The 27600-nt window shown below is 48.9% G+C and overlaps 1 protein-coding gene across 1 annotated transcript in view; it reads left to right on the top strand.

Moving 5' to 3' along the window:
- Nucleotides 1-24953, top strand: part of TWF2 (twinfilin actin binding protein 2) — a 71348-nt gene extending 46395 nt beyond the window's left edge. Inside the window, exons 4-9 of the mRNA XM_054033308.1 lie at nt 2675-2770; nt 4938-5042; nt 22135-22260; nt 22407-22557; nt 23332-23453; nt 24601-24953. Of these exons, the coding sequence (XP_053889283.1) occupies nt 2675-2770; nt 4938-5042; nt 22135-22260; nt 22407-22557; nt 23332-23453; nt 24601-24768 (768 nt within the window). The 3' untranslated portion in view covers nt 24769-24953. The remainder of the gene's footprint in view (nt 1-2674; nt 2771-4937; nt 5043-22134; nt 22261-22406; nt 22558-23331; nt 23454-24600) is intronic.
- The last annotated feature ends 2647 nt before the right edge of the window (nt 24954-27600 follow it).

Here is a 27600-nt window from a genome sequence, read left to right as displayed (position 1 = left end):
ACTGTAAACTACATGACAGATGCAGGCAAGGAGAGAATCCAGCCTGTAGGGAGAATGTAGGGAGTGGAATGTAATTATCCATGAGGGAACTTGGCCAAGATTTTACACTCCTACTTTGGCAAAAAGTGCCACCATGAGTGGTCAAGACCCGAGTTTTAGGTCTCATTTGCAAGCTGTTCCTGTCAGCAATGTCCCTTCCCAGCTTGCTCAGGTCGATCCAGTACGGACTCGAGGGAAGAGAGCTCCCTACAGAATCCTCTGGCCACCCAAGTCACAACCCAGCCCAGCCCTGCTTTACTTGAGATCTGACATGTAACCGCATGCAGGCAGGGTTTCACAGCGGGGTTGACTCAGACTTCAAGGCCAGAAGGGACCATCATGATAATCTAGTCTGACCTCCTGCACATTGCAGGCCCCAGAACCTAACCCATCCCCTCCTGTAACAGACACCTAACCTCTGGCTGAGCTGCTGAAACCCTCAAATAATGATTTAAAGACTTCAAGTGACAGATAATTCACCATTTACACTAGTTTAAACCTGCAAGTGACCCATGATCCATGCTGCAGAGGAAGGTGAAAACCCCACAGGATCTCTGCCAATCTGACCTGGGGGGAAATTCCTTCCTGACCCTAAATATGGTGATCAGTTAGACCCTCAGCCTGTGGGCCAGACTCCTTCTCCTGTACACCCTCTCCAATTACCAGCCTGTATTACTCTATGAACACATATCAAATACCACAAGAAAAAAACAGGAGTACTTGTGGCACCTTAGAGACTAACGAATTTATTTGAGCATAAGCTTTTGTGGGCTACAGCCTACTTCATCGGATGCATAGAATGGAACACACAGAAAGAAGGTATTTATACATACAGAGAACATGAAAAGGTGGGAGTAGCCATACCAACTGTAAGAGGCCAATCAATTGAGATGAGCTATCATCAGCAGGAGAGCTCATCTCAATTGATTGGCCTATTACAGTTGGTATGGCTACTCCCACCTTTTCATGTTCTCTGTATGTATAAATACCTTCTTTCTGTGTGTTCCATTCTATGCATCCGATGAAGTAGGCTGTAGCCCACAAAAGCTTATGCTCAAATAAATTCGTTAGTCTCTAAGGTGCCACATGTACTCCTGTTCTTTTTGCGGATACAGACTAACAGGGCTGCTACTCTGAAAGAAAAAAAGTAACTCTAGTGCCACAGTGACGCCTGGTGGCCAGTCAGGATATTAATGTTTGTACTTGACCCCATTGCACCTAACGTTTTTTGAAGCCCCAATCTCCCCGTAAGATAAGTATTCTCATTCCCACTTTTCAGAGGAGGGAAAGTGACAGCTGGTGATTTAACCCAAGGTCATCTCAAGCCAGCTGTAGAGAATTAGAATGAAATAAGATTGAATCACAGTAGCAGATTGCTCTGGGAGGCAGCGAGGCCTAGGGGGTAGAGCATTTGGACAGTACCCGAGAGATATGGGATCTATTCCCGGCTCTGATGGCTGACTTTGGGCAAGTCACTTCACCGCTCTGGGCCTCCGCTTCCCCATCAGTAAAATAGGGATAATGATGCTGACCTCCATTTGTAAAGTGCTTTGAGATCTACTGATGAAAAGAACAACCTAGAGGCTACGTGGTATTATTAAAGCTGTCACTGCTGTTGCCTGTGCTGGCTTGGCTCAGTTTCAGACACTTTCCACCAGAACTAAATTCACTACAGAACCCTTCTCCCCCAGGAGTGCCAGGATCCTACTTCTGTTATCGCCACTGGCTATTGAGTCAGGTTCTGCTTTGTGGTAAGGTGACTACTGGCTGCATGTAAGCCATTCTGGGATGTCCAGAGCACTATCCAAAATTCTTCTGTAATGGGGGCCACTGACTAACCGAAGGTTTTTTTGGAGGGGTAAGGTGGGGAGGGAAAGGCTAGTAAAGCAGTCTTATGTGGGATGGACAGAAGAAATCAAGAAGTTGGTTGTGATGGTGTGTGTGGGCATGGGGAGGAAGGCAGTTTTGCTTCTGGCTGTAAGTGCAAGACAAGAGGCAACTAAAACAGCCTGGAGAAATTATTCTCTGGAGTTAGATGTGGTAAGATTAGAAACAATGAGCTTCAATTAAAACCAAGCCATAGCTTTCTCCTGTTGCTTTAAAGTGGAATTTTAAACAGGGAGATCAGTCAAATAAAGGATCCAGTTTAGAGGGGGACTGAAATCCAAACTGCAAGCTGCAATTTTGGAGCACTTAAATGACCTGTGTGTAGAGATTAGCCCCTTAAAGGTAGGGGAAACGCTTGTATGGCTTGTCGTGCCAGTAAAGTTACTGAATTGGGTTGACTAGCATCTCGATGACGTCTTGTGGGTCTCAGCTGTCATTACTAATTCTATAGCACTGTGAAAATGAAACCCTGGACTGATAGGACAATCTGTTGGAATACATCATAAGACAGTGAATGTGACTGCCTAGCCAGGATGGTGCAGTTGCTGACAGATAGGGGTGGATTCCTGTTAATGAGAGGAGTTCTATCTTCTCCGATGCCTTGTAGTATCACCAACGGTGGAAGTCTAGCACTGCAGCAGCTGCAGAACTGATGCCCTTGAATTAGCAGAGGGCAGGAGCCCAGACTCTGATCCTGTTAAACTTTCTGCCTCACTGAATAGATCTTGCTCACTCTCTATTTGTCCAGGTTAGGCTGAAGATGCTGTATGCAGCGACCCGAGCAACAGTGAAAAAAGAATTTGGAGGAGGACACATAAAAGATGAGCTGTTTGGAACAGTTAAGGTATGGGCACCTGCTCATGGCATGAACTGCAAGCCCACAGCACCTTCTGGTGAACATCTGAGGGTATGGCTACACTGCTGGAGCACTGTGGGGTAGACTTGCTGCAGCAACAGGGAGAGGTTTTTCCATCACTGGAGTAAATCCACCCCCTTGAGAGGTGGTAGCTAGGTTGATGGCCTAGCTGGGTCTATACCGGGGCTTAGGTCGGTTTAACTGTGTCTCTTGGGTGTGAATTTTTCACACCTCTTAGCAACTGTAGCTAGGTTGAGCTTAGTTTTACGTATAGATCACGCTTGATGCAATAACCAGTGCCAAAACTGCCTGGGATACCACACATGGGGGTTAAAATATTTCTGGATCACTACTGGGTTTTTCCCACCTTTTGTTATTGCTCTCTGTCCTTGTTTCTTTAGAGTCTGTCTTCATGCTTTTAAGATTAAAGAGAGTGCCTGCAGGCGCTCTGTTCTTGAAGTGCCTGCACACAAGTGAAATTGACGGAAGATCTTTGACCTTCCCTGTTCAGCTCAGCAGCAGGTGCTGTGATTTGTGTGAGTCACTACCTTGGCAGCTGGGGAACAGGCTGCTTTCAGTCTGCTCACCTATGGGAGAGCTGGTTCCTTTAACCCTTTCACTGCCTACAGGCTGTATCTTTATCCATTCAGGGTTATCCTGGCAATTTCCTTAGCCCTTGTTCTGTTTGAATGAAGAAATCATTTATAAAATGATTAATCATATTGCCCCTTGGCACTAAGCAGAAGAGAAGGTTTCTTTTCTGCTAATCTAGTGGAACATCAAAGAAAACCGATTACATTTATAGAAGAGATTGGGGGGAGGTGGGGGATGTACATGATATTTTATAAAAGTGCTGTTGTTTTAAATAAAAACGCCACAAGGTGGCAGCTTGTCTCAAGAAATGAAACCAGGTGACTACAGTAAAACGTGTTTGCTAACTGCAGCCACTTGCGCTAATAGCCACCACCCATCATGGCCCAACATAGCCCATGTTTTTCTGACTTTCAGAACATGCTCCAACGCAGGCTTATTTTTCAAGGGTTTTTTCCAAAGGAACATGATGAGGGATGGGGCTCACTTTTTTGTGAACTGGGAGTATCTGTAATTGCTGGCATCGGCCAACCTGAATTCAGTGGGTCAGCTGTTTCTGTGGCTAGAGCTTGGGATAAGTACCTGTTACAGATGGAATATTTCCAGCTGCCACAGATTTGCTCAGGTTGTAAACTCTGTTGCAGTCAGGCAGCTGGAAGGAGAAACCACTTCCAGATGGGGGCTTATTTGAAATGTGGAGAAAGTTAGTTAAGATTTTTGTTTAACTTCTAAAAGAAGACTTAGGACTTGTCTATGCTTGGAAACTTCAGTGAAGTAGCTATTCAGGAATAATTATTAATTATCATATTAATTATTCCAGAATAACTGTTTTGGTAAAGTTTCCCAGGGTAGACAAACCCTTACAACTGGTGTAGACTGTAAGTTCTCCTGAGCGGGGATCAAACCTACATTTTCATATAGGTCATAGTGCCACAGTGGATGTGCTACTCTACTCTACACAGTGTGTTACCCTGCTCTATGGAGCTAATAGTAATAATGGTTTAGTTGAGGTGTTAACACAGCTTCCAGTAGTGCATACACATCTGCCATTTCTCTAAAGATACCCCATGTTGATTGGATCACTGTCCTTTTGTCATGTGCTCCTGGGAAGAGTGAGAACTCCCCGAGCACTCAAAGATTTGACCCTTTGTGAGACTGATAGGTGAGCCTCATTCTGTGTGTTCTGTTATTGTATCAAGTAGCCCCCTGTTATAGTGGCCAAAAATGTGGAGCCCCTATATTGCCTGTTTACAGGCTGTGCTGTGCTTCCTTGAGAAACCTTGGGAACCATGTATCAGAGGGGTAGCCGTGTTAGTCTGAATCTGTAAAAAGCAACAGAGGGTCCTTTGGCACCTTTGAGACTAACAGAAGTACTGGGAGCATAAGCTTTCGTGGGTAAGAACCTCACTTCTTGCATCTGAAGAAGTAGTGTAGAACTTCCAGGAGAGCATTCTCGTCCATCTCTCATGCATTGGTGAACATTGTGGTCAGGGGAGGGAGCGATTTTCATTCTGTAATAATTATGTTAATGACATTTACTCTCACTTCTGTCTGGTGGCTGCAGGAAGACATCTCACTAAGCGGCTACCAGAAGCATGTGTCGGCCTGCTCTGCCCCAGCCCCGCTGACTGCAGCTGAACAGGAGCTCCAGCAAATCCGCATCAATGAGGTGAGAGGCTGGGTTTGAGAGATGGGAAAAGGATTTGTATAGGCAATGGGTGCAAAACGGTTAATGCTGGGAGCTGTTGCTTCCAGACAGTGAGATGCATTAAGCTGTGAAATAGCCTCTCCAGGGAAAGGCTGGCTGACTCCTCACTTGGAATATACACAACTAGACTCTACAAAATGCCAGCAAACGTACTGTGGGAATTAGAGCTGTGTTGGCAGAGAGCTGGACTGGGTGTGACACTCTCTGATTCTGTGTGGACCTTGGAGTGGGAGCCACCCCCAGCCAGTGCAGGGAGACACAGACAGGAAGGACTCAAATGAAAAATACCAGCAGCCAAAGCAAAAGGGTCCAATCAGATCGTGGCAAAGCTGCCTTGTACTTGAGCCAGTTTCACTTTAAATGATTTTGTGCCTTTATTTTTAAATCTACAACTGCCAGTTTATGTTTGGCTAAATCTCTGAAAGCAACATTTGCCATCCGTGTTCTTTAAAATTAACTCACGAAATAAACTCTCACTAAAGCCTTTTATATGCTAAGACGTTTGCTCACAGCTCTGTTTCATTTCCCCGGCTGTAGTTGGTTGGCAAATGATGGTTTAACATCCAAAGCAGAGCAGGGAGCTGCATTCTGAACACTGCTGTAGGCATTAGCATTGTTATCAAGCAGAACCCAGAACTTGTACTTCAGGGGAAGGGCAAGAAAAAATGATTTTCAGCCATGTTTTTTCTGAAATTTGCTTAACACCATTCTCTTTTAGGGCCCAGAAATGTACTAAGTACTTCCTGAAAAGACAGTCCTGTCACCAGGGGCTTGGATTCGAAACTTTTAGGTGTGACGCGATGGGCAGGGATGTGAAACAAAAGGAAGGATGGGGTGAGGAAGGATGGGGTGACAGCAGTACGATCAAATGGATACTTTCCTGGCCTCTGTACTTCATGGTAGTTCTGTGTGTGGGCACGTGCATGCAGATAATGTAGGGAGGAGACCGTGAATGTTATTGATGCACTTACGGAGGATATCCTTGGAAGAGTGAGATTTCAGGAGGAATTTCATTCAGTGGGTAGAGGCTTGCGGGGTGAAGGGAGCATTCCATGTATAGGAGGGAGCATAAAAATGGCACCGAGACTTAACTGAGAGAGAGACAAGCAGGCCATCAACAATGGCATTATTGGAGGGGTGATCTGAGAGGCTGGGCTGGATAAGTAGGAGCATAAAAACTACTTGTCTGTATTTCTGAAGCCTACCCTATATAAGAGGTGCAGAATACAACATGATCTGATTCCAATATTTATCTGATTGACACAATGCTGGAGATTTCTTCTGCCAGTGATCTCTCAGCCAGTCTATCTTGTCATACTCCGATATTTACCTCTTCAGTCTGTACCAATGCACTCTGGGGAGAAGCCTTCTGACTTTTCTGCTTTTCACTTCACCAGTCTGTCTTCCCTTCAGATTTTTATTTCAAACCAGTCTCTGTTAGAGTGTTGACATCAGTGTTACAGATTTGCAGTTGCTAATCGGCTTCTGGCCCCATTGTTCCCTTCCCTGTTGCTTCCTGCAGCCCATAAACCTAATCTCCCCAGATCGGTCTGGATTTGTTCACTGTGTTCCTCCACATTTGCTGCTGCCTTAAATTTGTGTCCTCTGCAAACTCAGATGTTAGATTGTGCCTCTTCCCTCAAGGTCATTGGTGGACCAGGCAGGGTCTGAATTCAGCTGCCTGAGTTTTGCAGGGCATGTTGAAGGCATCTTGAGGTTCTGGGGTGCTGCTGAGACTACAGAGATCAGCCCATGTAAAATTCTGACACTTTTACAAATCCTGATGATCTCCCCCATTTCTACTCCCTTCCCCAGATACACACACTTGTCACCTTTTCCCCTGGAGTAATTTTCTCCTTTCCCCTCTAGCACTCCGTTAGGATTGGAGCCAGATTATAGTTTTATTTCAGCACCACACACACATTTTGTATTATAATCCTTAGTTTGAAAGGGTGTCTGACCTCTTGTCCCCCCTGGGTATCATGCTCTTTCACTCAGCACATCAGTCTGTGGTGTGGTCTCCAGAAAAGACCTTGCTTTACCCTGACCGAGCTATTCAGCTAAAGCACTTGAGATTCTAGCCCATCTGTCGGATAGGATCTATTACAGTAGTATGCTTGGTGTTAAAATGTACCTATCAATGTTTCTGATCTCTTCCCCTACTCCTGACATCAGATTCCCAACTCTGCTACAGCCTTTCTTTGCCCTTTTGATGGGTCGGTGATGCTGACATGCTTCAAAGAGAATCCTGTCTCCTGAGTCAGGCCACTGCTCCCTGTAACCTGGTGCTGAAATGTGGAGGGATTGAACAGGGTGTCGGTTCTGGATGCAGTTCAGAATGTTGATTTCCATCTATAAAGCCCTAAATAGTCTCTGATTTGCCCCTTTCACAGTAGCTTTTGATCCGCAGCCTGGAGCTTATCAGGAGGCAGTGTCATGGCATTCTCTGGGGGGCCGTGACACTGGTAATCCTTCCCATTGGGAGTTCAGTATAGCCCAGGTTTTGTAGCTCTTAGAGCATGGTGCTTGCTCGCCGTTTTCCTGGTCTGAGGATGCTGGGAGTCCCTTAATTATTGCTCTCTCTAGGTCTGGTTTCTGTTCTTGGGGGTTAGGGGACAGTTGTATTGGGTGATGTGGGCTGATGCAAAATGTGTCCCAAATATGTTACTTTATGTACAGTAAATAACATCAAGACACTCGGCAGATGATGTGTAATAGACAAACAGAGGCAGGGACAAGGGGTTCCATCAGGGAAGCAGAAATCTCTCACTTAAATACATAGAAGAGAAGCTGATTAGAGGCAAATATAGTTTAGTGAGAGAATTTGATCAGCATTAGCTTTGTAGCTAAATGCGGCGGCAAATGAGAGCGCGTCCTGCTGCTAGTGTGTTCTGGCAGAGCATCAAGCTAGTATTGGCTCTGCAGCTTTGCATGTAGCGCCCTCTCCTTCTGGCCTCTATTGTCATGCTCATTTGACTGGCTTGCTCAGTGCTGTTGGATTAAGTGCTTTTTGGCTGTGTCTTGCAGGATAAAGTTGCCCAGGTAAGTGCCTCCTGTTGATGCTCATCTTCTGATTGCTGTCTTTGGTGTTTGCTTTCCCCCATTGAATGAGGGGCAAGTTCTCAATAAGTGTCCTGCTAGGTGCATGGTGTGTCGCGTTCTAAGGATACAATGTCCCTTGTGTAGAATTCTGAAGTCGAACCACTGAAATATTAGAACAACACCAAAAAATGCTGTCTGCATGAATGCAAATAGTCACTGCGGTGTTTTGGTTGGGGTTTTTAAAGACACAACCCCAGGAAATTAAATGATGGCTCCCAAAGCACCTGTATCTTGGCTCATTGATCTAGATCCCGTTCTCTTTTTAGAGAGGAAGGGTAGTCTAGTGGTTAGCACAGGATCTACCTCCTGGTTTCCAGCTCTGTCACTCACTTCTGTGTGAGCTTGAACACTTGACTTTACCTCTGAGCCTCAGTTTACCCATTACTAAAAAGGGCCTAATACTCTGTCCCACATGGGGGTCTGTCTGTATTATGTAATATTTGTAAAGCGTTTTGAGATGCTATGGGAAAAGGTGTGTGCATGTGTATCCACATACAATGTGACTTAGTTACACGTGCTTTGGGAACCAGAACTTCTTCAATTTCCTGACTCCTCCCCCTCCCCCCCCCCATACAAATTTAAAAAACAATGTCCTTTGAGGGAACTCTGATCATAGAGCCAGGTAACCATGCACTTATTGACATTGCATTTACGTGTATCTGGTTTTACTCATTAAAAAGAACAGGAGTACTTGTGGCACCTTAGAGACTAACAAATTTATTAGAGCATAAGCTTTCGTGGGCTACTGCCCACTTCTTCGTTTCACTCATTAGTAACTTGCAAGCCTGACAGTGAATCATTCCCTTCATTTGTCTTTCTCAATCACACGTGTCACTGCTATGTCAGGTTGCTCATGAGCGCTAGCGAGGCTGGACTTAGGCCCGGAGAATTTCTTGATCCTGGAACACAAAGAAAATGTGTAAATTAAAGATCAAGGCTGGCAGAGGCCTAGAAATGTTTGCCCTTTAAATTAGTTCTAACAAGCAACGGTAAGTAGTAGCTGGGACTTGATTATACAGTCCATCAGGAAAAAGTTGACTACAAATTCCACAAAGCTTAATAATTAAACTCTCTAGAATTCTGTGGGTGACAAGGGGCACTGTTACCATAAAAAAAAAAAAAAGGGGGGGGGATTTGGGGTGTGTTGTGACCCGCACTGTTTCCCATGTGTGTTTCTTCCTTCTTCCTGTAAATACAATTTCAAATGCATCTCTGTTCTGTTCACTTTCTGTTTCAATGCATGTGTGACTGAATAATAACTGGTCTGAATCTGTTGTGTGGTGTTGCTGTTGCCTTCCACCCCAGAGGAGGCTGTATTTCGGGGGGGGGGTGTTTGGGGGGGGAGTTCAAGTGATGCTTACATTAATCTGTTTGGAAAAAACTCTCATATTCTTGAGGATCCTTCAAAATTAGACAAACTTCCAAAAACAGAAGGGTGGTATTGGTGCCAGGAGTGGGGTTTGGCTTTCAGCTTCATAGAATCAGAAATGTAGGGCTGGAATTGACCTCTAGTCCAGCCCCTTTACTGAGGAAGGACCAAGATAACCTAGGCCATCCCTGACAGGTGTTTGTCCAACCTGTTCTTAAACACCTCCAAAGATGGGGATTCCACAACCTTCCTTTGAAGCTTTTTCCTGTGCTTAGCGATCCTTATTGTTGAAAAGCTTTCCTAATACTTAACCTGAATCTCCTTTGCTGCAGATTAAACCAGTTACTTCTTGTCCTACCATCACTAGATACAGAGAACAATTGTTCACCATCCTCTTTATAAGAGGATATTTAAACCATATTTGACAACTGTTATCAAGTCCCCTCTAGTCTTGTTTTCTCGTGACTAAACATGCCCATTTCCTCCCCAATCTTTCCTCATAGGCAGGTTTTCTAAACCTTTTATCAATTTTGTTGCTGCTGTCTGGACTCTCTTCAAGTTGTCTGCCTCTTTCTTAAAGCGTGACACCCAGAACTGGGCACAGTACTGTAGCTGAGTAGAGCAGGATAATTACCTCCCATGTCTTACATACGATACTCCTGTTAAGGCTAATATTCTGGGGTGTATTTTCACAACTACATCACATTGCTGATTCATATTCAATTTTTGTTCCTTGAGAACCCCCAGATCCTTTGCAGCAGTACTACTGCCTAGCCAGTTATTCCATTTCGTAGTTGTGCATTTGATTTTTCCTTCCTAAGTGAAGTACTTTACAATTGTCTTTAATGAATTACAACTTGTTGATTTCAGACCAATTTTGAATTCTAGTCCTGTCTTCCAAGTGCTAGCAATCCCTCCCAGCTTGGTCTGCAAATGTTCTGAGCGTATGCTTCACTCCATTATCCAAGTCATTCATGAAATATCAAATGGTTCTGGACTCAGGACTGACCCCTGTCTGAACCCACTAGGTATGTCCTCCCAGTTTGACAGTGAACTGTTGATAACTACTCTTTGAGTTTGGTCTTTCAACCAGTTGTGCACCCACCTAATAGTAATTTAATCTAGCCTGCATTTCTCTAATTTGCTTATGAGAATGTCATGCGGGATTGTGTCAGAGTCCTTACTAAAATCATGATACATCATGTCTACTGCTTCGCCTCCCACCCACAAGCCAGTAACCCTGTCAAAGAAGTAAACTAGGTTGGTTTGGCATGATTTGTTCTTGACAAATCCATGCTGGCTATTCCTTATCACCCTGTTATCCTGTAGGTGATTGCAAATGGATTGTTTAATAACTTGTTCCAATATCTTTCCAGATACCAAAGTTAAGCCGATGGTCTATAATTCCCCAAGTCCTCTTTGTTCCCCTTTTTAAAGATAGGTATGTTTGTCCTTCTCCAGTCCTCTGGGACCTCATCTGTCGTTCATAAGTCCTCCTACATCACTGAAATAATTTCAAACCAGCATCAGCAGTGTCATCCGTCGCTCTGGTTCATTGGTTCAGGCTGGGAAAGTCTTGTTGCCCAGAAACCTGGGAAAAGGATAAGTGCTGGATAAGCAAGTGACCCTGTCCGGTGACAATGACCTCAGACACAGCACTTAGCTGCTTGTCAAAGAAGGGGGGCCCCAGCTGCTGAGCAAAGAGAACAGAATCTCTTCAAAGGCAGTGGCAGGTGAAGGGAGTGAGCAAAGCAACAGAGCTGCCGTTCAAAGGGGAGGGGGAAGTGTCTAGCTGATGCCAGCCACAGAACTAACGCCCTAGGACAAGAGGATGGGCCATGGAACAGGTGAACAAGCCAGAGGCTGAGCCTAAGGGTATGTCTACACTACCCGGATAGGTGGGTAGTGATCGATCTATCAGGGATTACTCTGCCGTCGACTTCTGTACTCAGCTGTGAGGACGCGAGGTAAGTCGACCTAAGATACGTCGACTTCAGCTATGCTGTTCTCGTAGCTGAAGTTGCGTATCTTAGGTCGATACCCCCCCACCCCCAGTGTAGACCAGGCCTCAGTTGAATGTGTTAGTGCTTTGATAGAGGTCTGTGGTGACAGCAGAGGGGAGAGATTGAGCGTGGGCTTCTCAGGTAGTTCAATGACAGTTATCTCGTCAGAAAGGCAAACAATAGTATAGTTTGCTGCCCAAGCCAAAGTAGCTTTCCAGTAGGATAAACTACAGTTAGTCTCTTGCTGCTAGGGCCAGACGTGTTAACTTTCATATCAGTACTCAGTTTACATGCTATTTTAAAAAACATTTCTGCAAAAAGTGTCTGGAACACATCAAACCACTCTGCAAGGTGCAGGGATAAAAAAAACCCATCAGGCTGAATCAGCAGAAGGTAAGACTGAAGACTTCAGCCTGAGAAAGTGTAAAGCACACGGCCCAGAAGAGGATGTAGGCAAAAAGATATGAGAAACATAGATATAATTGTGCTTTCTAGAATTCATAGAAAGCAAAATATCCATGGGTTTCATGTTGACAGGATGAGTTCTCTGCATGTTTGGTTTGCAGAAAGCATGGGAAACTTCTTATAAGATGTGAGACCTCGAGAATGTTTTCATGCATCTTACGTGATTATTCTGCTGCTCATGTGAAATACGTGGAAACAGCTAATTTCCTTTTGTCCATAAGAAGCTGCTGTTATTAAGTTGCTCTTTAAATGCAATGGGGAGACTAAAAAAAGTGAAAGCATTTGGGGGTTTGAACACCGCTTACACAGTCACAAAATACGATTTCAGTTTTAGAGAGTTTGAAATACCATGCAGCTTGCAGGCCAGCCATGGCCTTAAGCGTGGGTCAAACTATATCTCAGACATGCAGGAAGCAAAGATTATAGCTGTTTGCTAATGGCTCTGCTGATAGGTCTGTAGCAAGAGTCAGCATACATCCCATCTGTACGGGAATCCTGCACTCCCTGCTGTTATAATAGACCTGGAATCTGAGGCATCTGTGGTATCACATAAGCAATAAAAATAGCTTAAGAGTGGTGGGAACAAGGCAAAAGAATTCAAACCAAAACCGGTTGGGGTCTGAATGGAGAAGGTGCAGCAGTGAGGATGGGCTGTTTGATTGATTTATTAGAGCACACCTGTCAGCAGGGCCGGCTCCAGCGTTTTTGCCGCCCCAAGCGGTGGGGGAGGAGGGGGAAAGCCACGATCGGCACTTCTACCTCCGCTGCTTCATTTTTTGGCGGCAGGTCCTTCCCTCAGAGAGGGACTGAGGGACCCGCTGCTGTAGAGCCGGACGTGCCGCCCCTTTCCATCGGCCACCCCAAGCACCTGCTTGCTGCGCTGGTGCCTGGAGCCGGCCCTGCATTTCAGTCACTGTGCGTTGTGGTAGAGAACAGGTGAATGGAGGCCTGGTTTTCACTGCCAAAAAAAAGGTGTGTTGTAGTTTTTACTGTGAGGTAGCTAGGTGAGATGAACCACAGGTGAGGGGTGTAGAGTTGGTCCTATCTAGCTTCCTCATGGTAAAAACTACAGGTGCCTTGTGTTTCCACTACAGTTTTACAGTGTGATAGCTAACGCACATTTGTTATCCTGTGGTTTAAAACCCCACACCTGTGGGCTTTTTTTTGTTTTGTTTTGTTTTGTTTTTAAATGAAGCCACAGTCAGAGTCTCTCTGGAATACCAGTTTTGTGTATGGATTCAAAACCAGCCAGGGCTGCATTAGTTGGGAATGGATCTAATCAACTGATAATTAAATGCAAAAACCATTGATCTTGCAAACTTTGTGGCATTGATGCAAAGACTCCAAGTCAGGAATTCCAAAATATAAAGTTAACTCGGCCTTACTGCACATCCTGTATGTTTAATGGTGTCTATAGATAATAGATTACGGATTACATTTAACAAGGGAAAGGAGGAGAGAATACTGTGATTATGGTATGTGGCAGATTTAACGTTGCCAGAGCAACCTTAAATCTTTTGGGATTTTCTGACGTTTGAGCATTCAGTCTTTCAGCCTTACTGTTGCATTAACGTTGATCCCCTTCACCTTCATTTAATTTCCTACGCATTTAAAGGGAAAACTAGAAGCTGGAGGTATTGTGTTAGTGAATTCCTTTTTCCACACCAATTTGCTTTCTGAAGCTTATAGCTCCTCTAGTTTTGCCAGACAAGCATGTATGCTCTTTGAATCAACGTGCCAACTTCCCTAACTTCACTGCATCTGTTTGAAGTGCACCCATCTAGAATTAAGCACCTTACCTAACATGCGGTTAATTTTCAAACACTAATATAGTGGTTAAATTCAAACCATTTTTAACTAAGCTAAACACTAGCTCCATGAAATGTGGCATGGTCATAGACCTTAAAGTTCAGACATTTGTCCTGTAGCCCTGTCTAAAAGTATGTTTTTTTTTTTAATGATTTATTTTGGAATATTTTTAAATGGAAGAAGTGTATTTATTTCCCCTCGACTCAAAATCTCTTGATAAAAGTTTCTTGCAACTCTCTCACCTTCAGGCAGAGACCAGTGATGGAAAATTTCAGCCCAACACTTTTGAGTCAGTGGCTGGAAACTGAAAGTTTCCTAGGTTCTGTAATATTGTAACATCCATGGCCACCGAAGATGCCAGTTTGCTGTATGCTATGGCCACTTGAAACATGTCAGGAACAGCAGAAGGATCTGGGTTTATCCCTGCTGTTCCTGAGACAGTGCATCCCTTTTAGCATGGTCGAGCCTATGAAACACAGTCAGTCAGTGCCCATTCCATTCAGTAGAGGGCAGGGATATGCACACACTAGACCAGGGGTGAGCAAACTACGGCCTGGGGGCTGCATCTGGCCCTCCACATGTTTTAATCTGGCCCTCGAGCTCCAGCCGGGGAGCAGGGTCGGGGGCTTGACCCACTCCGTGCGGCTCCCAGAAGCAGTGGCATGTCCCCCCTTGGGCTCCTATGCATAGGGGCAGCCAAGGGGCTCCGCATGCTTCCCCTGCCCCAAGCACTGCTCCTGCAGCTCCCATTGGCCAGTAACCATAGTCAGTGGGAGCTGTGGGGCGGCGCCTGCGGACAGGGCAGTGCGCAGAGCCGCCTGGCCGCATCGCCGCATAGGAGCCGGAGGGGGGGACATGCTGCTGCTGCTGCTGCTGCTGCTGCTGCTGCTTCTGGGAGCTGCTTGAGGTAAGCACCGCCCGGACCCTGCACCCCTGACCCCCCTCCCATGCCCTAACCCCCTGCCCCAGCCCTGATCCCCCTCCTGCCCTCTGAACCCCTCGATCCCAGCCCGGAGTACCCTCCTGCACCCTGAACCCCTCACCCCAGCCCCACCCCCGAGCACAGCCCCCCAGCCCGGAACCCCTTCCCGCACCCTGAACTTCTCATTTCTTGCCCAACCCCAGAGTCTGCACCCCCAGCCGGAGCCCTCACCCCCCCCCGCACCCCAACCCCCAATTCTGTGAGCGTTCATGGCCTGCCATACAATTTCCATACCCAGATGTGGCCCTCGGGCCAAAAAGTTTGTCCACCCCTGTACTAGACAGTTTGTTACAACACATTGCATATGCATCAAGCCTTTGTTTGAAGTTGGTAGTGAAAGAGCTAGCTGGTGGCAACATTTGTGGGGTGTTGATGTCCTGGATTAAGATATTCATCCCATTCTAATGTAGCTGGATCTAGGTCTCGGATGGTGATACTCTGGGTAGCGCTTGAGAGAGCGATGGGCCGATTAATCAAAGGGAATTACAATTTTAATACTGATTTCTACAGCTTATGCTGAATCCTTAGCTCTCTATTCATGCTAGTCCTGCCTGTGGAGATGCCACCCTTTCGTGTGAGCGTCGATCTGGGCAGGAGATAGTACTCAGACCCCCAACAGTATTTATTTATGGAGCACCTAACATTGCTCCACTAAACAAATCTCAGCCGTGGCCTGAAGATCATTTGCTTTCTGTGGTGCTGTGGTATGTTTGGTCTTTGATTCTTCAAGGCCTCTAGTAGGGTTACCATCTTTTAGTTTTTAAAAAGGAGGACACTCCATGGGGACCCGGCCCCGCCCCAACCCCGCCCTTCCCCGCCCCAACTCTGCCCCCTCCCCTGAACGCTCCGCCCACTGCCCCTCCCCCTCCCCTGTTTCCCGCGAATCAAATGTTCGCGGGAAGCCTGAAAGAGGGAGGCAGCAGGTAGGGTGGGGTGGGGTGCGGCGCGGCCCAGTCCGGCCCCCCTGGCCGAGCGGCTCCCTTCGGCGGCTGGCTGGCTGGCCGGCCCAGGCCAAGAGGCTCTGGCCCCGGCGTCTCCGGACCCCGGCCCGGCCCCGCGACCCCAGACCCCGGACCTTGGCCTGGCACCGTGCCCGGCCTGGCACTGCAACCCCGGCTCCTGGACCCTGGCCCGGCTCTGTGCCCCAGGCTCCCGGCCCGGCGACCCCGGCTCTCGGCCTGGCCCGGCACTGCGCCCGGCCCGGCACCGCACGCCCGGCTCCTGGCCCCCGGCCCGGCACCGTGCCCCCGGCTCCCGGCTCCTGGCCCGGCACTGCAACCCCAGCTCCTGGCCCGGTACCGTGCCCCCGGTTCCCGGCCCGGCCCCGCGCGCCCGGCTCCTGGACCCTGGCCCGGCACTGTGCCCCAGGCTCCCGGCCCGGCCCGGCGACCCCGGCTCCCGGCCCGGGGACCCCGGCTCCCAGCCCCCGGCTCGGCCCCGCAACCCCGGCTCGGCACCACGACCCCAGCTCCCGGCCCAGCACCGCGCTCCCGGCCCGGCACTGCAACCCCGGCCCGGCACCACGCGCCCGGCACCGTGCCCCCGGCCCCGCGACCCTGGCCCGGCCCGGCCCCGCACCGCCGACCCCAGCCCCAGAGGCCCCGGCCGAGCACCACCGAGCCCTCCCTCCCTCCCGATTTTCCCGGACATGTCCGGCTTTTGGGGATTTCCCCCCGGACGGGGATTTGAGCCCCAAAAAGCCGGACATGTCCGGGAAAATCCGGACGTATGGTAACCCTACCTCTAGATCACTGCTCCTGAAACATTTTTTCCAGAAGAGAGATCCTTGTATGGATCCACCTCCCCTTCTAACTCCCCAGTCTCCTTATTTCTCGGCTTTCGTTAATTCCTCTGAGCACTGGGAGGTGCTCTGAACCACAGCTGGGCCATGGACTGCTATTTGGGATCCACTGCTCTAGAGAGAATCATCCAAAATGCGTGAGGGGTCAGTGGTGACTGAAGAGCCGAGAAGGCCACAACAAAGAGTTGCTGAAGGTGTCCAGAGTCGTCTTCATCCTCCACTTCCCTCTGCATTAGCTTTGTCAGCCCCCACCCCACCCATGCATAATCCCATTAGCAGGTGTGAATGGACTCTCCCTTTTGGAGGTGGGTTGCTTGGCGCTGATGTTTTCCTTGTGCTTTTTTTTCTGTTGTGCTCCCAGGATCTGCGCTCCCTGGCCTCCAGCAGTGAGATGGTAGGCCTCTCTCCTCCGGTGTGTCCATTCCCCTCCTCTCCTTTAAAACAATCTCCTCTGTGTGCTGTTCTTTGTCCCCCTCTTCCTTAGCCAATGTTCTCCACCCCCTTCATTAGTTTGAGAAATGTATGGGGAGCTACCCTCTGTTTTGCTCTGAGTTGCTGATCTGATTTCTCCTCTCCCCATGCTCCCAGGACTCCTGCTTGCAGGACTCTAGCACTGAGATGGTAGGCTGGCCTCTGGATATTTTGCGCATTCTCCACACGCCTCTGTCTTGCTCTGGAGTCTCATCTTGTGCCTGCTTTACTCAGTCCCATGCTCCCAATTCCTTTTGGATTATTTTCTGTAGGGAATGAGCTGCTAAGCCACCCCTGGGCAAATCACTTCATAGTCATATTTGCTACCTCCTAACCTTGGGGTGTCATTGAGTTTAAGGCCAGAAGGATCACCAAAGCATCTAGTTTGACCTATTGCATCTCACAGGCCATTAAACACCACCCAGCCACCCGTATACTAAACCCGGCAACCCAAATTAGACAAAAGTATTACAGCCCGCGGGACACTAGACTGTTGTATGCCACAGGTAGAAAATAGGAGGGCTCCCGCTGTGGCAGGGAGATGAAGAAGTGAGTTATTCTCCGATAATCCCGGCAACTGACCTGCACCCCATGCACTGCAAAGGGGAAAGACGCCCGAAGTCACTGCCAATCTGAGCTGGGGGGAAATTCCTTCCCAACCCCACACATGGCCATCAGTTAGACACTGAGCATGTGGACAAGAACCAGCCAGCCCAGCACCTGAGACACAGAATCCTTGTGCCACCTCAGAGCCCTGGCTCTCCCTGCCCAGTGTACCATCTCCAGCCATGACCATCCCTGATGCTTCAGGGGAAGGAGATATAAAAAACAAACAGAATTCATTGGGTGGAGTGGGTTAGTCTGACCCCTCCTGCTAAAGTTCTGAAGTATGAGCTTTTAGGACCATAAGACACAAACCGGAAGTGAGCTCCAGGGCTGCTGAACCTCACCCCTTTCATGATTAGAAATTTTCTAATTTCCAGCCTGAGTTTGCTGATGGCCAGTTAATATCCATTTGTTCTTGTGCCAACTTTATCCTTTAGTTTAAATAGCTCTTCACTCTCCCTAATATTTACCCCCAATGTATTTATAGAGAGCAGTGATATCGCCTCTGTCTTTTTTGCTAGCCTGAATGAGCCAAGCTCTCCTCTCATAGGATACGCCCACCATTCCCCTGATCATCCTCATAGCTCTTCTCTGCACCTGTTCGTCTTTCTCTGAGGTGTCACTAAATAAGGGCTGTGAAGGTCAGAGAATCATTGTAGGGGAGGAAGAAGTGAGACCTCATGCTTCCAGCCCTGCTGTGCACATTTTCCCAAGGGGGGGGCACATTTTGGGTGGAAAGCAGGAAGGGGGGGGGTGTCATTTACCAGATACTTTATTACTGAAACATTTGTGAAGGGTTCCTGATCACTTCTGAGTAATTCAGGGCAGTACGTTCAGTGTGTGGTTGAGAAACGTGAGTTCTAGTTCCTGCTCTGTCCCTGACCTCCAGTGTGACCATGGGCAAGTCGCTTCATCTTTTGAGTGCCTTAGTTTCCCCATCTGTATAAAAGGGATAATGCTACTTGCTTCCCTTGTCTAAAGCACTATGGGTGAAAAGTGCTTAACAGTGTTATCCGTAACAATCTCGCTGGTTTGCAGCACTATAAAGATTAGCACACACAAAAGTCACTCTGACTGCTCATTATGCAATTTGCAAATGTGGATAACTCCACCAAATCAAACCCATGTCCCTGTGAGATCTGGCTGTGCGCTGGTACTCAGAGGTGACTATTTCCATGGCACTTTTCATCCGTCGGCTCTAAGCCATTTTTTGGCGGTACTGTCACTTATTTTAAAAAGTCATTTTTTTTTAAGGGAAAGTGAGGAGTGTTTTTTCCTCACTCAAAAATGGCTGAACCATCTTTCCTCAAGTAAAATATCTTCCCCTGAAAGCAGAGCCTGAGCCTGAAAGATGGGTGTTTTCAGAAAGCTGCGAGCAGCTGAATCTGGGTGTCGCAATGGAAATCACTTTACAACCAGCGCCAGCTAAAGTGGAACAGCCCCAACGGGAGGTAGCCTTTCCACACGTGGCTTTTAGAGCACATTCGGTATTCTCAGTGCTTAGCAACCTCTAGTCACCAAGCTGAAGCGGGGGTGTGAGGCTTTTCAGAGAGCCATTCACTCCTCTGCCTTCTTTGTCACTGATGTGGCTCCGTCTCCCTGTATTCCATGTGACAGATAGTAGTGGGCTGTTGGTGCTGCCCCACGCTGGTAGAATTCCCCAGCCCTGAGGAGGTACGCTGTGTTGCCTGCCATGTGTTGTGCTTTGAGTTGTGTCTGAGGGATTCTTTCTCCTCTCATTCTTCACCTCCTCTCCTGAGTGGGATTTTTGTCTCTTCTTTTTAAACACTTGCACACGGAAGTTGTACTCTGAGCAGCGCCTCTCACGCTGCTGAGAGAGATGTGAAGAGTAAGCTACCTGGTGAGGGAAGTTAAATTTCCAATGGAAAAAAATCTGATTCTTTTGCTTCCCCGCCTCTTTGAAGTGGATTTGGGTGCACTGGAGAGTGGATTTGTTGATGCTGAGTATTCCTTGTTAGGGTGGTCCGCTGTAAGCCTTTAACATAAGGGCTCACGTGCCTGCTGTTTACCTCCACTTTCCAGGGCTTGCTCTGAGGGATTTTCCCCATCACCTGTGGCATTCTCGGTGGGAATCTGGGGGATGGGTTTGCACTATCCACTTATTTTATCCAGAGCTAATGGTGCACAAATGCTACAGTCGATTGTTTATTGGAAGGCTATATTGAGAATTAAAAATTGCAAACAAAATCTTGCTATGTCATAACACCCCAAAATTTGAAAAACACAGTGGGTGTTTGGAGGAGAGATTATTTATTACAGTAGCACCTGGGAACCCCAGTCAAGGACCAGGACCCCATTGTGCTAGGTGCTGTACAAACACAGAACAAAGCTGGAGAGTTGCAGAGCAAGTCCTGGGATGGCACTGGAGGACCCGGCAACCAAGGATGTTGCCGTCTCACGAGACCCTAAGCAGATTCTCCTCAGAGCTCTACTGAAGACGTCCTCACATGGCAAAACTGGCTAAAGCCATTGTGCAACAAGGGGATTTTGTGGCTGAGAAATGTGGGCCAAAAAACCCCAAATGCTAGAGAATGGAAGCACAGTTTGATCAAGAAAAATACCGTAGTCACTTCCCATTCCTGTTTAATTTGAAGTCCCCCAATGACAGCTGCAGCATCCCATGTGCTTGATTGTCTCTCTCATGCACCCAGTTATTTATAACCGGCCATGCGCAATGACGAGCTGAGGGCATCTTCCCCCAGTGAAAACTTTCCTCACCACTCATCTGCATAGGCAGGGATTAGCTGTGGAGAATACTCCTCATTGAGACCTTTCTCTAAACACACAGTAGCCCACGTGAACAAGATGCCCTGGAAGGTCTGTGGGAAGATGGTGCTCCTAGGCGGCACTCAGAGTAGATTCTCTGTAGTCCTTGCCTCTCACTTCACATGGCCACATAAATCACCAGAATGAACAGCAGGGCTGCTTGAGACCAAAGAATCCCCCTGCCTTGGGAAGTCTTAAAGGGGCGAAGCAGTCCAGTGCCCGGTGTTTGATTTAGTGTTGGCTGTCTGACAGCCATATTTTATTAGAAAACCGAGAATTTTGGTGAAGTTAGAAGACTATTGAATTTTGCTGGCATTGTGGCATCTGTGACTTTTTGCTAGGACTCTCCCCTGTATGTCCATGTAAACGTATCAGTTTGAATGATGCAGCAGGCTTGGAATCTCTCCTGCCTCTCTCGAGATCCTGGGCAACAGGCTGGTGCTACTGAATTCTGAAGAAGTTCAAATGAGAATGAGGGACACAAGGGGTTTCTAGGTCAATAACCCACCTACTTTATTACATGGTATGTCTTAAGGTGCTTGTGATGGTGATGTCTGAGTTGCTTGCTTAGCTTTAACGTTCCAGTGAATCCTAAGGATGGGGAAGAGAAATCTTCTACCCCTTCTCCCTTTGCTTTTCAGCAGCTTCCTTATTGGTGCAATCTCTGAGATTAGTTCCTCAACCTTTAGCGGGGTCATCCTCTTAAATTTAAGAGCAGAAGTGCTGAAAGTGGCCTGTCTTGCTGCTTGTGTTAACGGTGGCAAGCCCCAGGCTCAATGTGATCTCCATCAGTGGTGAATCCCATAGCTGAGGGCCCTCTTTGGAGAGTGCTCTGTCCCAGGGCACCAGTGGGAATGAACCTCCTTGTCCCCATTGAATATAGTTGCCGCAAGAGGTGAGTGCCTAGTGTCCAAGTTCTGCCCAAGTCCATTTAGGACCTGAGAGATAAGCGGCAAGATACTAAGATGTACCTGGTCCGGCAGAGTTAGTGCGATGTCCGGATGGTTTGCTGCACTATGCAGGTGGGCCGCTCCATGTTGTACCAGCTGTTGGTTTCCAGGTGGCCTTCAGAGTCCTCCCCAGGGGCAGCATATTGCAATAGCGCAGCCTCGTGGGGCCACAGCACGTGGATGCCTGTTCGTCTGGGGTGGGAGTGTACAATCTCTTGGCCAGTCGCATGGATTCTAGAGCGCTTCTGCTGACTGGGTGTCCGTGTGCTGCTCAGGATCACTCCTCACTGCAGCCCTGGCCCCCTATGTTCTCTGGGGTGTGGGGGCTGGTTTCTCACACAACATGCACTTGTCTCCCATGCCAGTGAGGCCATGACCCTTCTCCCTGGGGTTAATGTTCTCAATGAGGCAAGGCAAAGGGTGTTCCCTCTGCTGGAATCCCTCAGCTTTGATCAGCCTGGAAAGCACTGCAGCCGGCTTTGCATGCACCGGTGCCCTGTGGGCATGCCATCCTGGCAGGCGCTGCTCTCCTGGTGAGGGCTTCCCGGGAGATCCTGTTGCTCAGTGAGCTGTGAGTGACCCGTTCTGGCTGGGTTAGAGTAGCACAGTTTGTGTTTGGTTTTGTTCCCTTTATCCCACCCCCCTCCTCCTCTTCCTCCTCACTGGCTTTGTCTCGGTCCAATCTGACGTTGGGGTCTCTGTTTCCAGGTGAAGACCGAGATCAGTGTGGAGAGTAAACACCAGACTCTGCAGGGCCTGGCTTTCCCACTGCAGCCTGATGCGCAGCAGGCCATCCAGTTGTTAAAGCAGAAGAAAATTAATTACATCCAGCTGGTAAGGAGGCAGTGGCAGTCTCTCTTGCGCTTTTCAGTTCCCCCAACTCCTGCCCCGGCCCTCGGGCTCTCCCTGAGTCTGCTGAGCCTCTGAGCGTTGATTTCAGTGTTTTATGCTGAACTCTTTCTCCCTTCCCCTTTAACCAGAAACTGGATCTCGAGCGGGAGACTATAGACCTGGTCCATACAAATGCCACGGAGCTAGCAGACCTCCCCAAAAGGATCCCCCAGGACTCCGGTCGCTATCATTTCTTCCTGTACAAGCACTCTCATGAGGGAGACTACCTGGAGTCTGTGGGTAAGCTCAGCCCTCTCTACCAGTACCCCGCTAGGAGAGAGAATACCTGAGTCAGACGGGTTCCCCCCTGCCCTAGGCAGACGTGGCGTTACTCTACGTTCTGCCCACGTGTGCACTGCAGTGTTCCTGTGTAATCTCTGGCTGGAGCCAAGCCTACCTTCCCCTCCGCACAGGCCGCTACTATTCCAGTGAATGAGTCAGTAGGCAGATGCCTTTGCTGGCCTGCTGTCGTCCTGGCAGGCAGACGGCTATTCGTTTTGTTCTTGCCGTGCCGTTCTTACCCTCAGCTGTCTGGGGATCTTGAACCAGTTCCCATTCTGCTGAAGGGCGTTTGCTCACTGACCTGCTACCAGCGCCTCAGATGCCAGCAGAGGACCCCTTAAACCTGGGCCCCTGACCCACGCTACTGCTGAAGAAGTGCTCTGGAAGCCAATGCCAAGGATGTATCTGGGGCAGTCCGGTTGCAGGCACCAGAATGTTTAGTCCTAGGAGGAGGAAGCTGTTCGGCTGCAGGAGGCTTTTTCTCTTGTTTTTTTTTATTTTATTTTATTTTATTTATTTATTTTTGGTTTCCTCTCCATGGTGGTTTTGCTGTTTCAGTCCTGTCTATGGTAGCGAGCTTGGCACGGGACTACATGTGTGGCACTCTTGTGGGCATGCAGGGCTGAGCTGGGCAGGATCTAGGACTGGATTCTCACTGCTGGATCTCAGTTTGCAGATGTTCCTCAACTTTTAAGGCTAGGGTTATGTTGACAGTCTTGCTCTCTCTTGCAGTGTTCATCTATTCCATGCCTGGGTACAAGTGCGGCATTAAGGAGCGTATGCTGTACTCCAGCTGCAAGAGCCGGCTGCTCGACACTGTGGAGCAGGAGTTCTCCCTGGAGATTATAAAGAAGGTAAATCCGTGTTTCCTGCCTTGTCTCCTAACACTTGGCCAGCAGGTCATGCCCCCCAACTGGACAACAGAGAGAGCAGATACACACCTTTCTGCCAGTCTCTGGAGGGTGTAAACAAAGAGGAGGGAGTGGAATTGTTGGGTGTTCCAAAAGGAACCCACCTGAGAGCTGAGCAAGGGAACATTTAAGGTGAACATCCAAGGGCACTATCCTACTGATGTCTAAGAGAAGTAGCGAAAGCCCCATCCCTTGAGTCATTTCAGAGTGGCCTGGGGAGCATATAGGAGAACATACTATAGGGGCCAATGCAGGACTGTTTCCTCAGGGGTAGACTAGGGCAGTGCTTCTCAGCCTTTTTGATCCCGGAGACTAGCTTGCTGCATCAGGGAGATGTCAGGGACCGACGCTGGTCCACGGACCAGTTGTTGAGAAACGCTGGATTAGAGGACCTCATAAGTCTCTTCCCATCTCAAATGTCTGATTTAAAAACCAGCATCAAATCAATGGAGGTTGGGCTTATTTTTGGGCCTGAGATGGGTTTTCTGTCTGGCCTGAAATCTCGCCTCAAACAGGGTCAGGCACCAGCTCAGCCACGTGAGGCTGTCAGCTGCCTCGTCCTTCCTTCTGCTTTTCACGGCCTTTCACTGCGAGGCTCTGGTGCCCTTTCCGTCCCCTCACAGCGGGTGCAAATCTGAACTAGCGTTTACCTGCACTGATGTGTGAGTGTTAGGGATGTTGTCTGTCACATCAGTTGCCATGATCCCAAGGGCGGCTGCAGAGCAAGCATTTTGAATATCTGGTGGAGAGGCTGGCTGGTGGCATGGGGCCAAGGTAATTGCTTCCTGCCAAGGGCTGCCTGGAGCATGGTGATTGTGCCAGTGACGCCCCAGGAAGCCATATGGCTCTGAAGAACAGGAAGTCTCGGCTCCCTGAGCCCAGCCGGATGTGAGAGTGGAGAGGACGCTGTGGGCGGAAAGGAGGGAGTTGATTTTCTCCAGGGGTCATTGAGGCACAGAGGGCAGCGTTGAGGGGCTCTTGTCTCAGAGCTGGGGGAGAGAAGGCCCCCGTTCTCTCCCCACAGTGGCTCGAGGGCATCAGGAACCAGCATTGTGGAGTTAACCCCCCTCCTGTGCCGTTTGTGTGCCAGATCGAGATTGACGATGGAGCCGAGCTGACTGCAGAGTTCCTGTATGACGAGGTCCACCCCAAGCAGCACGCCTTCAAGCAGGCGTTCGCCAAGCCCAAGGGCCCCGTGGGGAAACGGGGACAGAAGCGACTGATCAAAGGGCCGGGGGAGAACGGCGAGGACAGTTAGATCCCAAAGGGCAGGAAGCCGGGTCAAGAATAGGCCTGTGAACTTCCGATGGCGCCCAGAAGGGCCGTTTCCACAGGATCCACGTCTCCACTTCCGAGCCTGCCCGCTGAGCCCGGAGAGGCTTTCCCTCCCTCTCTTCTTTAGTAAAATCATCAACACCTGGCTTCATTTGGCGGGGGGGGGGGGAGGGGAGTGTCAAAGAATCTGGGGCAGGGGAGGGATCTGTGCGTGTTTTTATTTTCTCTTCCCCCTCGCTCTTTTGTTGTGTAATTCCTGAGCAGAATGGTTGTTCTAGTCTGAAATGAGATTTAAACTGATGCTCTTGCGACTTCACCTGCCTTGTGACCTGGTTTACCTGGTGCCTGCACTGACTGAAGGGCTCACTTACCAATAAGCCGTGTTATGCAGTGGCCTTGGAATGAAATCCTGGTTGGGGTTGATCTGATGGTGAAAGCCAAAGACTTTCCCCCTCCCCTTGAATGTGTTGCTACAGACCTCCGCTATCTGTGTCCAAGTCCCTAAATCTTGACAACTCCCCTCTATGGAACGGTCTCCTCAGCTAGCCAGTGCCCTGGTACATACGTGCCAGACGGCTGCCTCCCCAAGGAAGGGGGCCAGCAGCTCTGCTGGCATGTGGGATCTGGGGAGCATGGGGCAGGAACGCTGCCCTGGCATTCCCAACCACAGCAGGGTAACTTGACCCTGAGGCTGGCAGGCTTGGCACTCAACGGGCAAGTGGTCTGTGATCAGTGACCTCTCCCCACCCCACCTCCCCAAGAGCAAGGGCATGCTGCCTAGGTGAGTGAAAGCCAGGCAGTTCCTCACCTCTGGGCGGAAAGGCAGTGGCTTTTGGAGAGCTCTTCTGTGTATTTCACAGTCCATGGTTTGGCTCGGATTTGTGTATCCAGGTGTGAAGGCTCCTCTAGTCACCTCCATTTCCACCCATTGGCTTCTCTGGCTTACAGAGCAGCCCAGGAGAAGCCCTAGGTCTGTGGCACTGGATTCTGATCTACTAAAGGAATTTCAAGCTGTATCCTACCTGTGATGTGTGAAATTCTCTGGCAGGCAGTTAAACCAGGTGCTGTTTTCCCTTTGTCTCAGGTTTGCTTCATGACAGCTGAGTTGAGAGGACAAGGGAGGTTAGCCCTGAGCCATCAACTCCTGCTGGCAGCTCTTCTTTGCCTGGGATTTGATCCTCTCTCAGCTCCAGCCACCTCCCTAGATCATGGGTCCAGTGGATCTGAACCCAGGCAGATCCACTGGACCCATGATCTCCAGTACCTGGCTCTGGGTTGCCTCACCATATTGCACTGGTGCAGGAACGCATCTCGTGACACTCACTCCCAGCCCTACGGATGCATTACTATCCTGCCCTGACTCACCAAGATCCACACCTGAACCTCTGACACACATTCAGTCCTGAATCCACCATCCAAAGCCACAGGGACTTCTGAACATAGGGTAGCAACCCACAGCCAACCAGGTGTGCGTTGTGCATCCCAGTCAACCTATAACATCATTCATCCTCACACGATTGTTTAACCCTTCGGTATGCCCTGCAGTTGCATCCCCATCCTTCATTCCAGCGCTGCACTCATCTACCAGGGCAGTGGGGATAGCCACTTCTAGCTGTGGGCTACAATACACGGTCACATTGATCATTAAGGGTGCGGCTTTGCTGGTTTGGGAGAACATTAACATCAGCAGGTTTATCTGTTGCATTCTGCACTCTGGTTAACAGGGCTGTCCGTTCACCCTGACCAGGAATGCTTGGTGCCTGAAAAAGACTGTTGTAGATCCACTTAAACCAGGTTGGGCAAAGAGGTGTCTATGTAAGAATGTTTCCCAGGGACAGAGGTGAGAGCTGTGGCCCACAAGGAAAGGTGAGGTGAGCTGTGGTGATGATAGGGAAGGAGGAAGGAACATGTGTTGTCCAGGCCCACATGCATTAGAGCATCAGGACCGCTGCTGCGAAAGGGGGAAAGTTGTGGCTTTTGAAAATCCACCTAGTAGATGTTTGTTCCCGTGGGTCACAGTATTTAATGCACACGACATTCCAGCTCCTGGGCAGCCTCTGACTTGTACCACATCCGAGGGCACTCAGCCTTCTCTATTCAGTAGAACTGTGTGGTGTTCCATTAGACTCGAAGCCATTGTTTGTTTTGTTCTCTTGGCTGCCATGGAAACTTTGAAGGAGGTGTCAGCCAGGTTGATTTTCTGCATCAGGGATCGTCCCAAACCCTGAGCAGAAAGAGTCTGGATTGAGGTCAACTCGTCCCTTCCAGGCAGGAAATGGTGGTGACCTGGTCTACAGTGCAAGACAGGGAGGTGGTGAGGAAGGGATTTTACCAGACACCGGCTCAGCCCATCTGTCTCCTTGTTGTGAGATTTTCAGCAGTCCTTTAGCCCCCAAGAATTTGGCTGTTGGCCTTACTGCCTGGAACTGATCATGGCAGCGCTGGGGCAGCCAACTTCCTGATGCCCGTCAGCAGGTTAGGGGTAAGTCTTGACCTGGCAGGAGACATAGGTAATCATTGCCAGGGACTTTAGCTTAGAGGCCTTGCTTACCTTCCCTAGCACAGACTATCCAACAGGTCCCAGTCTGAGCTGGGTTTTCATCTCCCTGGCTTTTCAGTAGAACTCTTGCGTTTCCTGCCAATAGTAATGGGAACTGGTCAGCGGGATTCTCTTGTGACCAAACCATGAAATATCCAGCCATGTGGGGGAGTGAGGGGGGAAAGTATCCCTTCCTCCCCACTCTCTAGATGTCAATGGCTTTACAGACCTGGACACTTGCTTTCTTCGTGGAGTGATGTAATTGCATCTTCTGTG

This window comes from Malaclemys terrapin, chromosome 7 (assembly GCF_027887155.1).
Source record: "Malaclemys terrapin pileata isolate rMalTer1 chromosome 7, rMalTer1.hap1, whole genome shotgun sequence".
In the NCBI taxonomy this organism is placed as follows: domain Eukaryota; kingdom Metazoa; phylum Chordata; order Testudines; family Emydidae; genus Malaclemys; species Malaclemys terrapin.
Note: the sequence above shows the minus strand (reverse complement) of the source record. Positions and strands in the feature narration are given on the sequence as shown.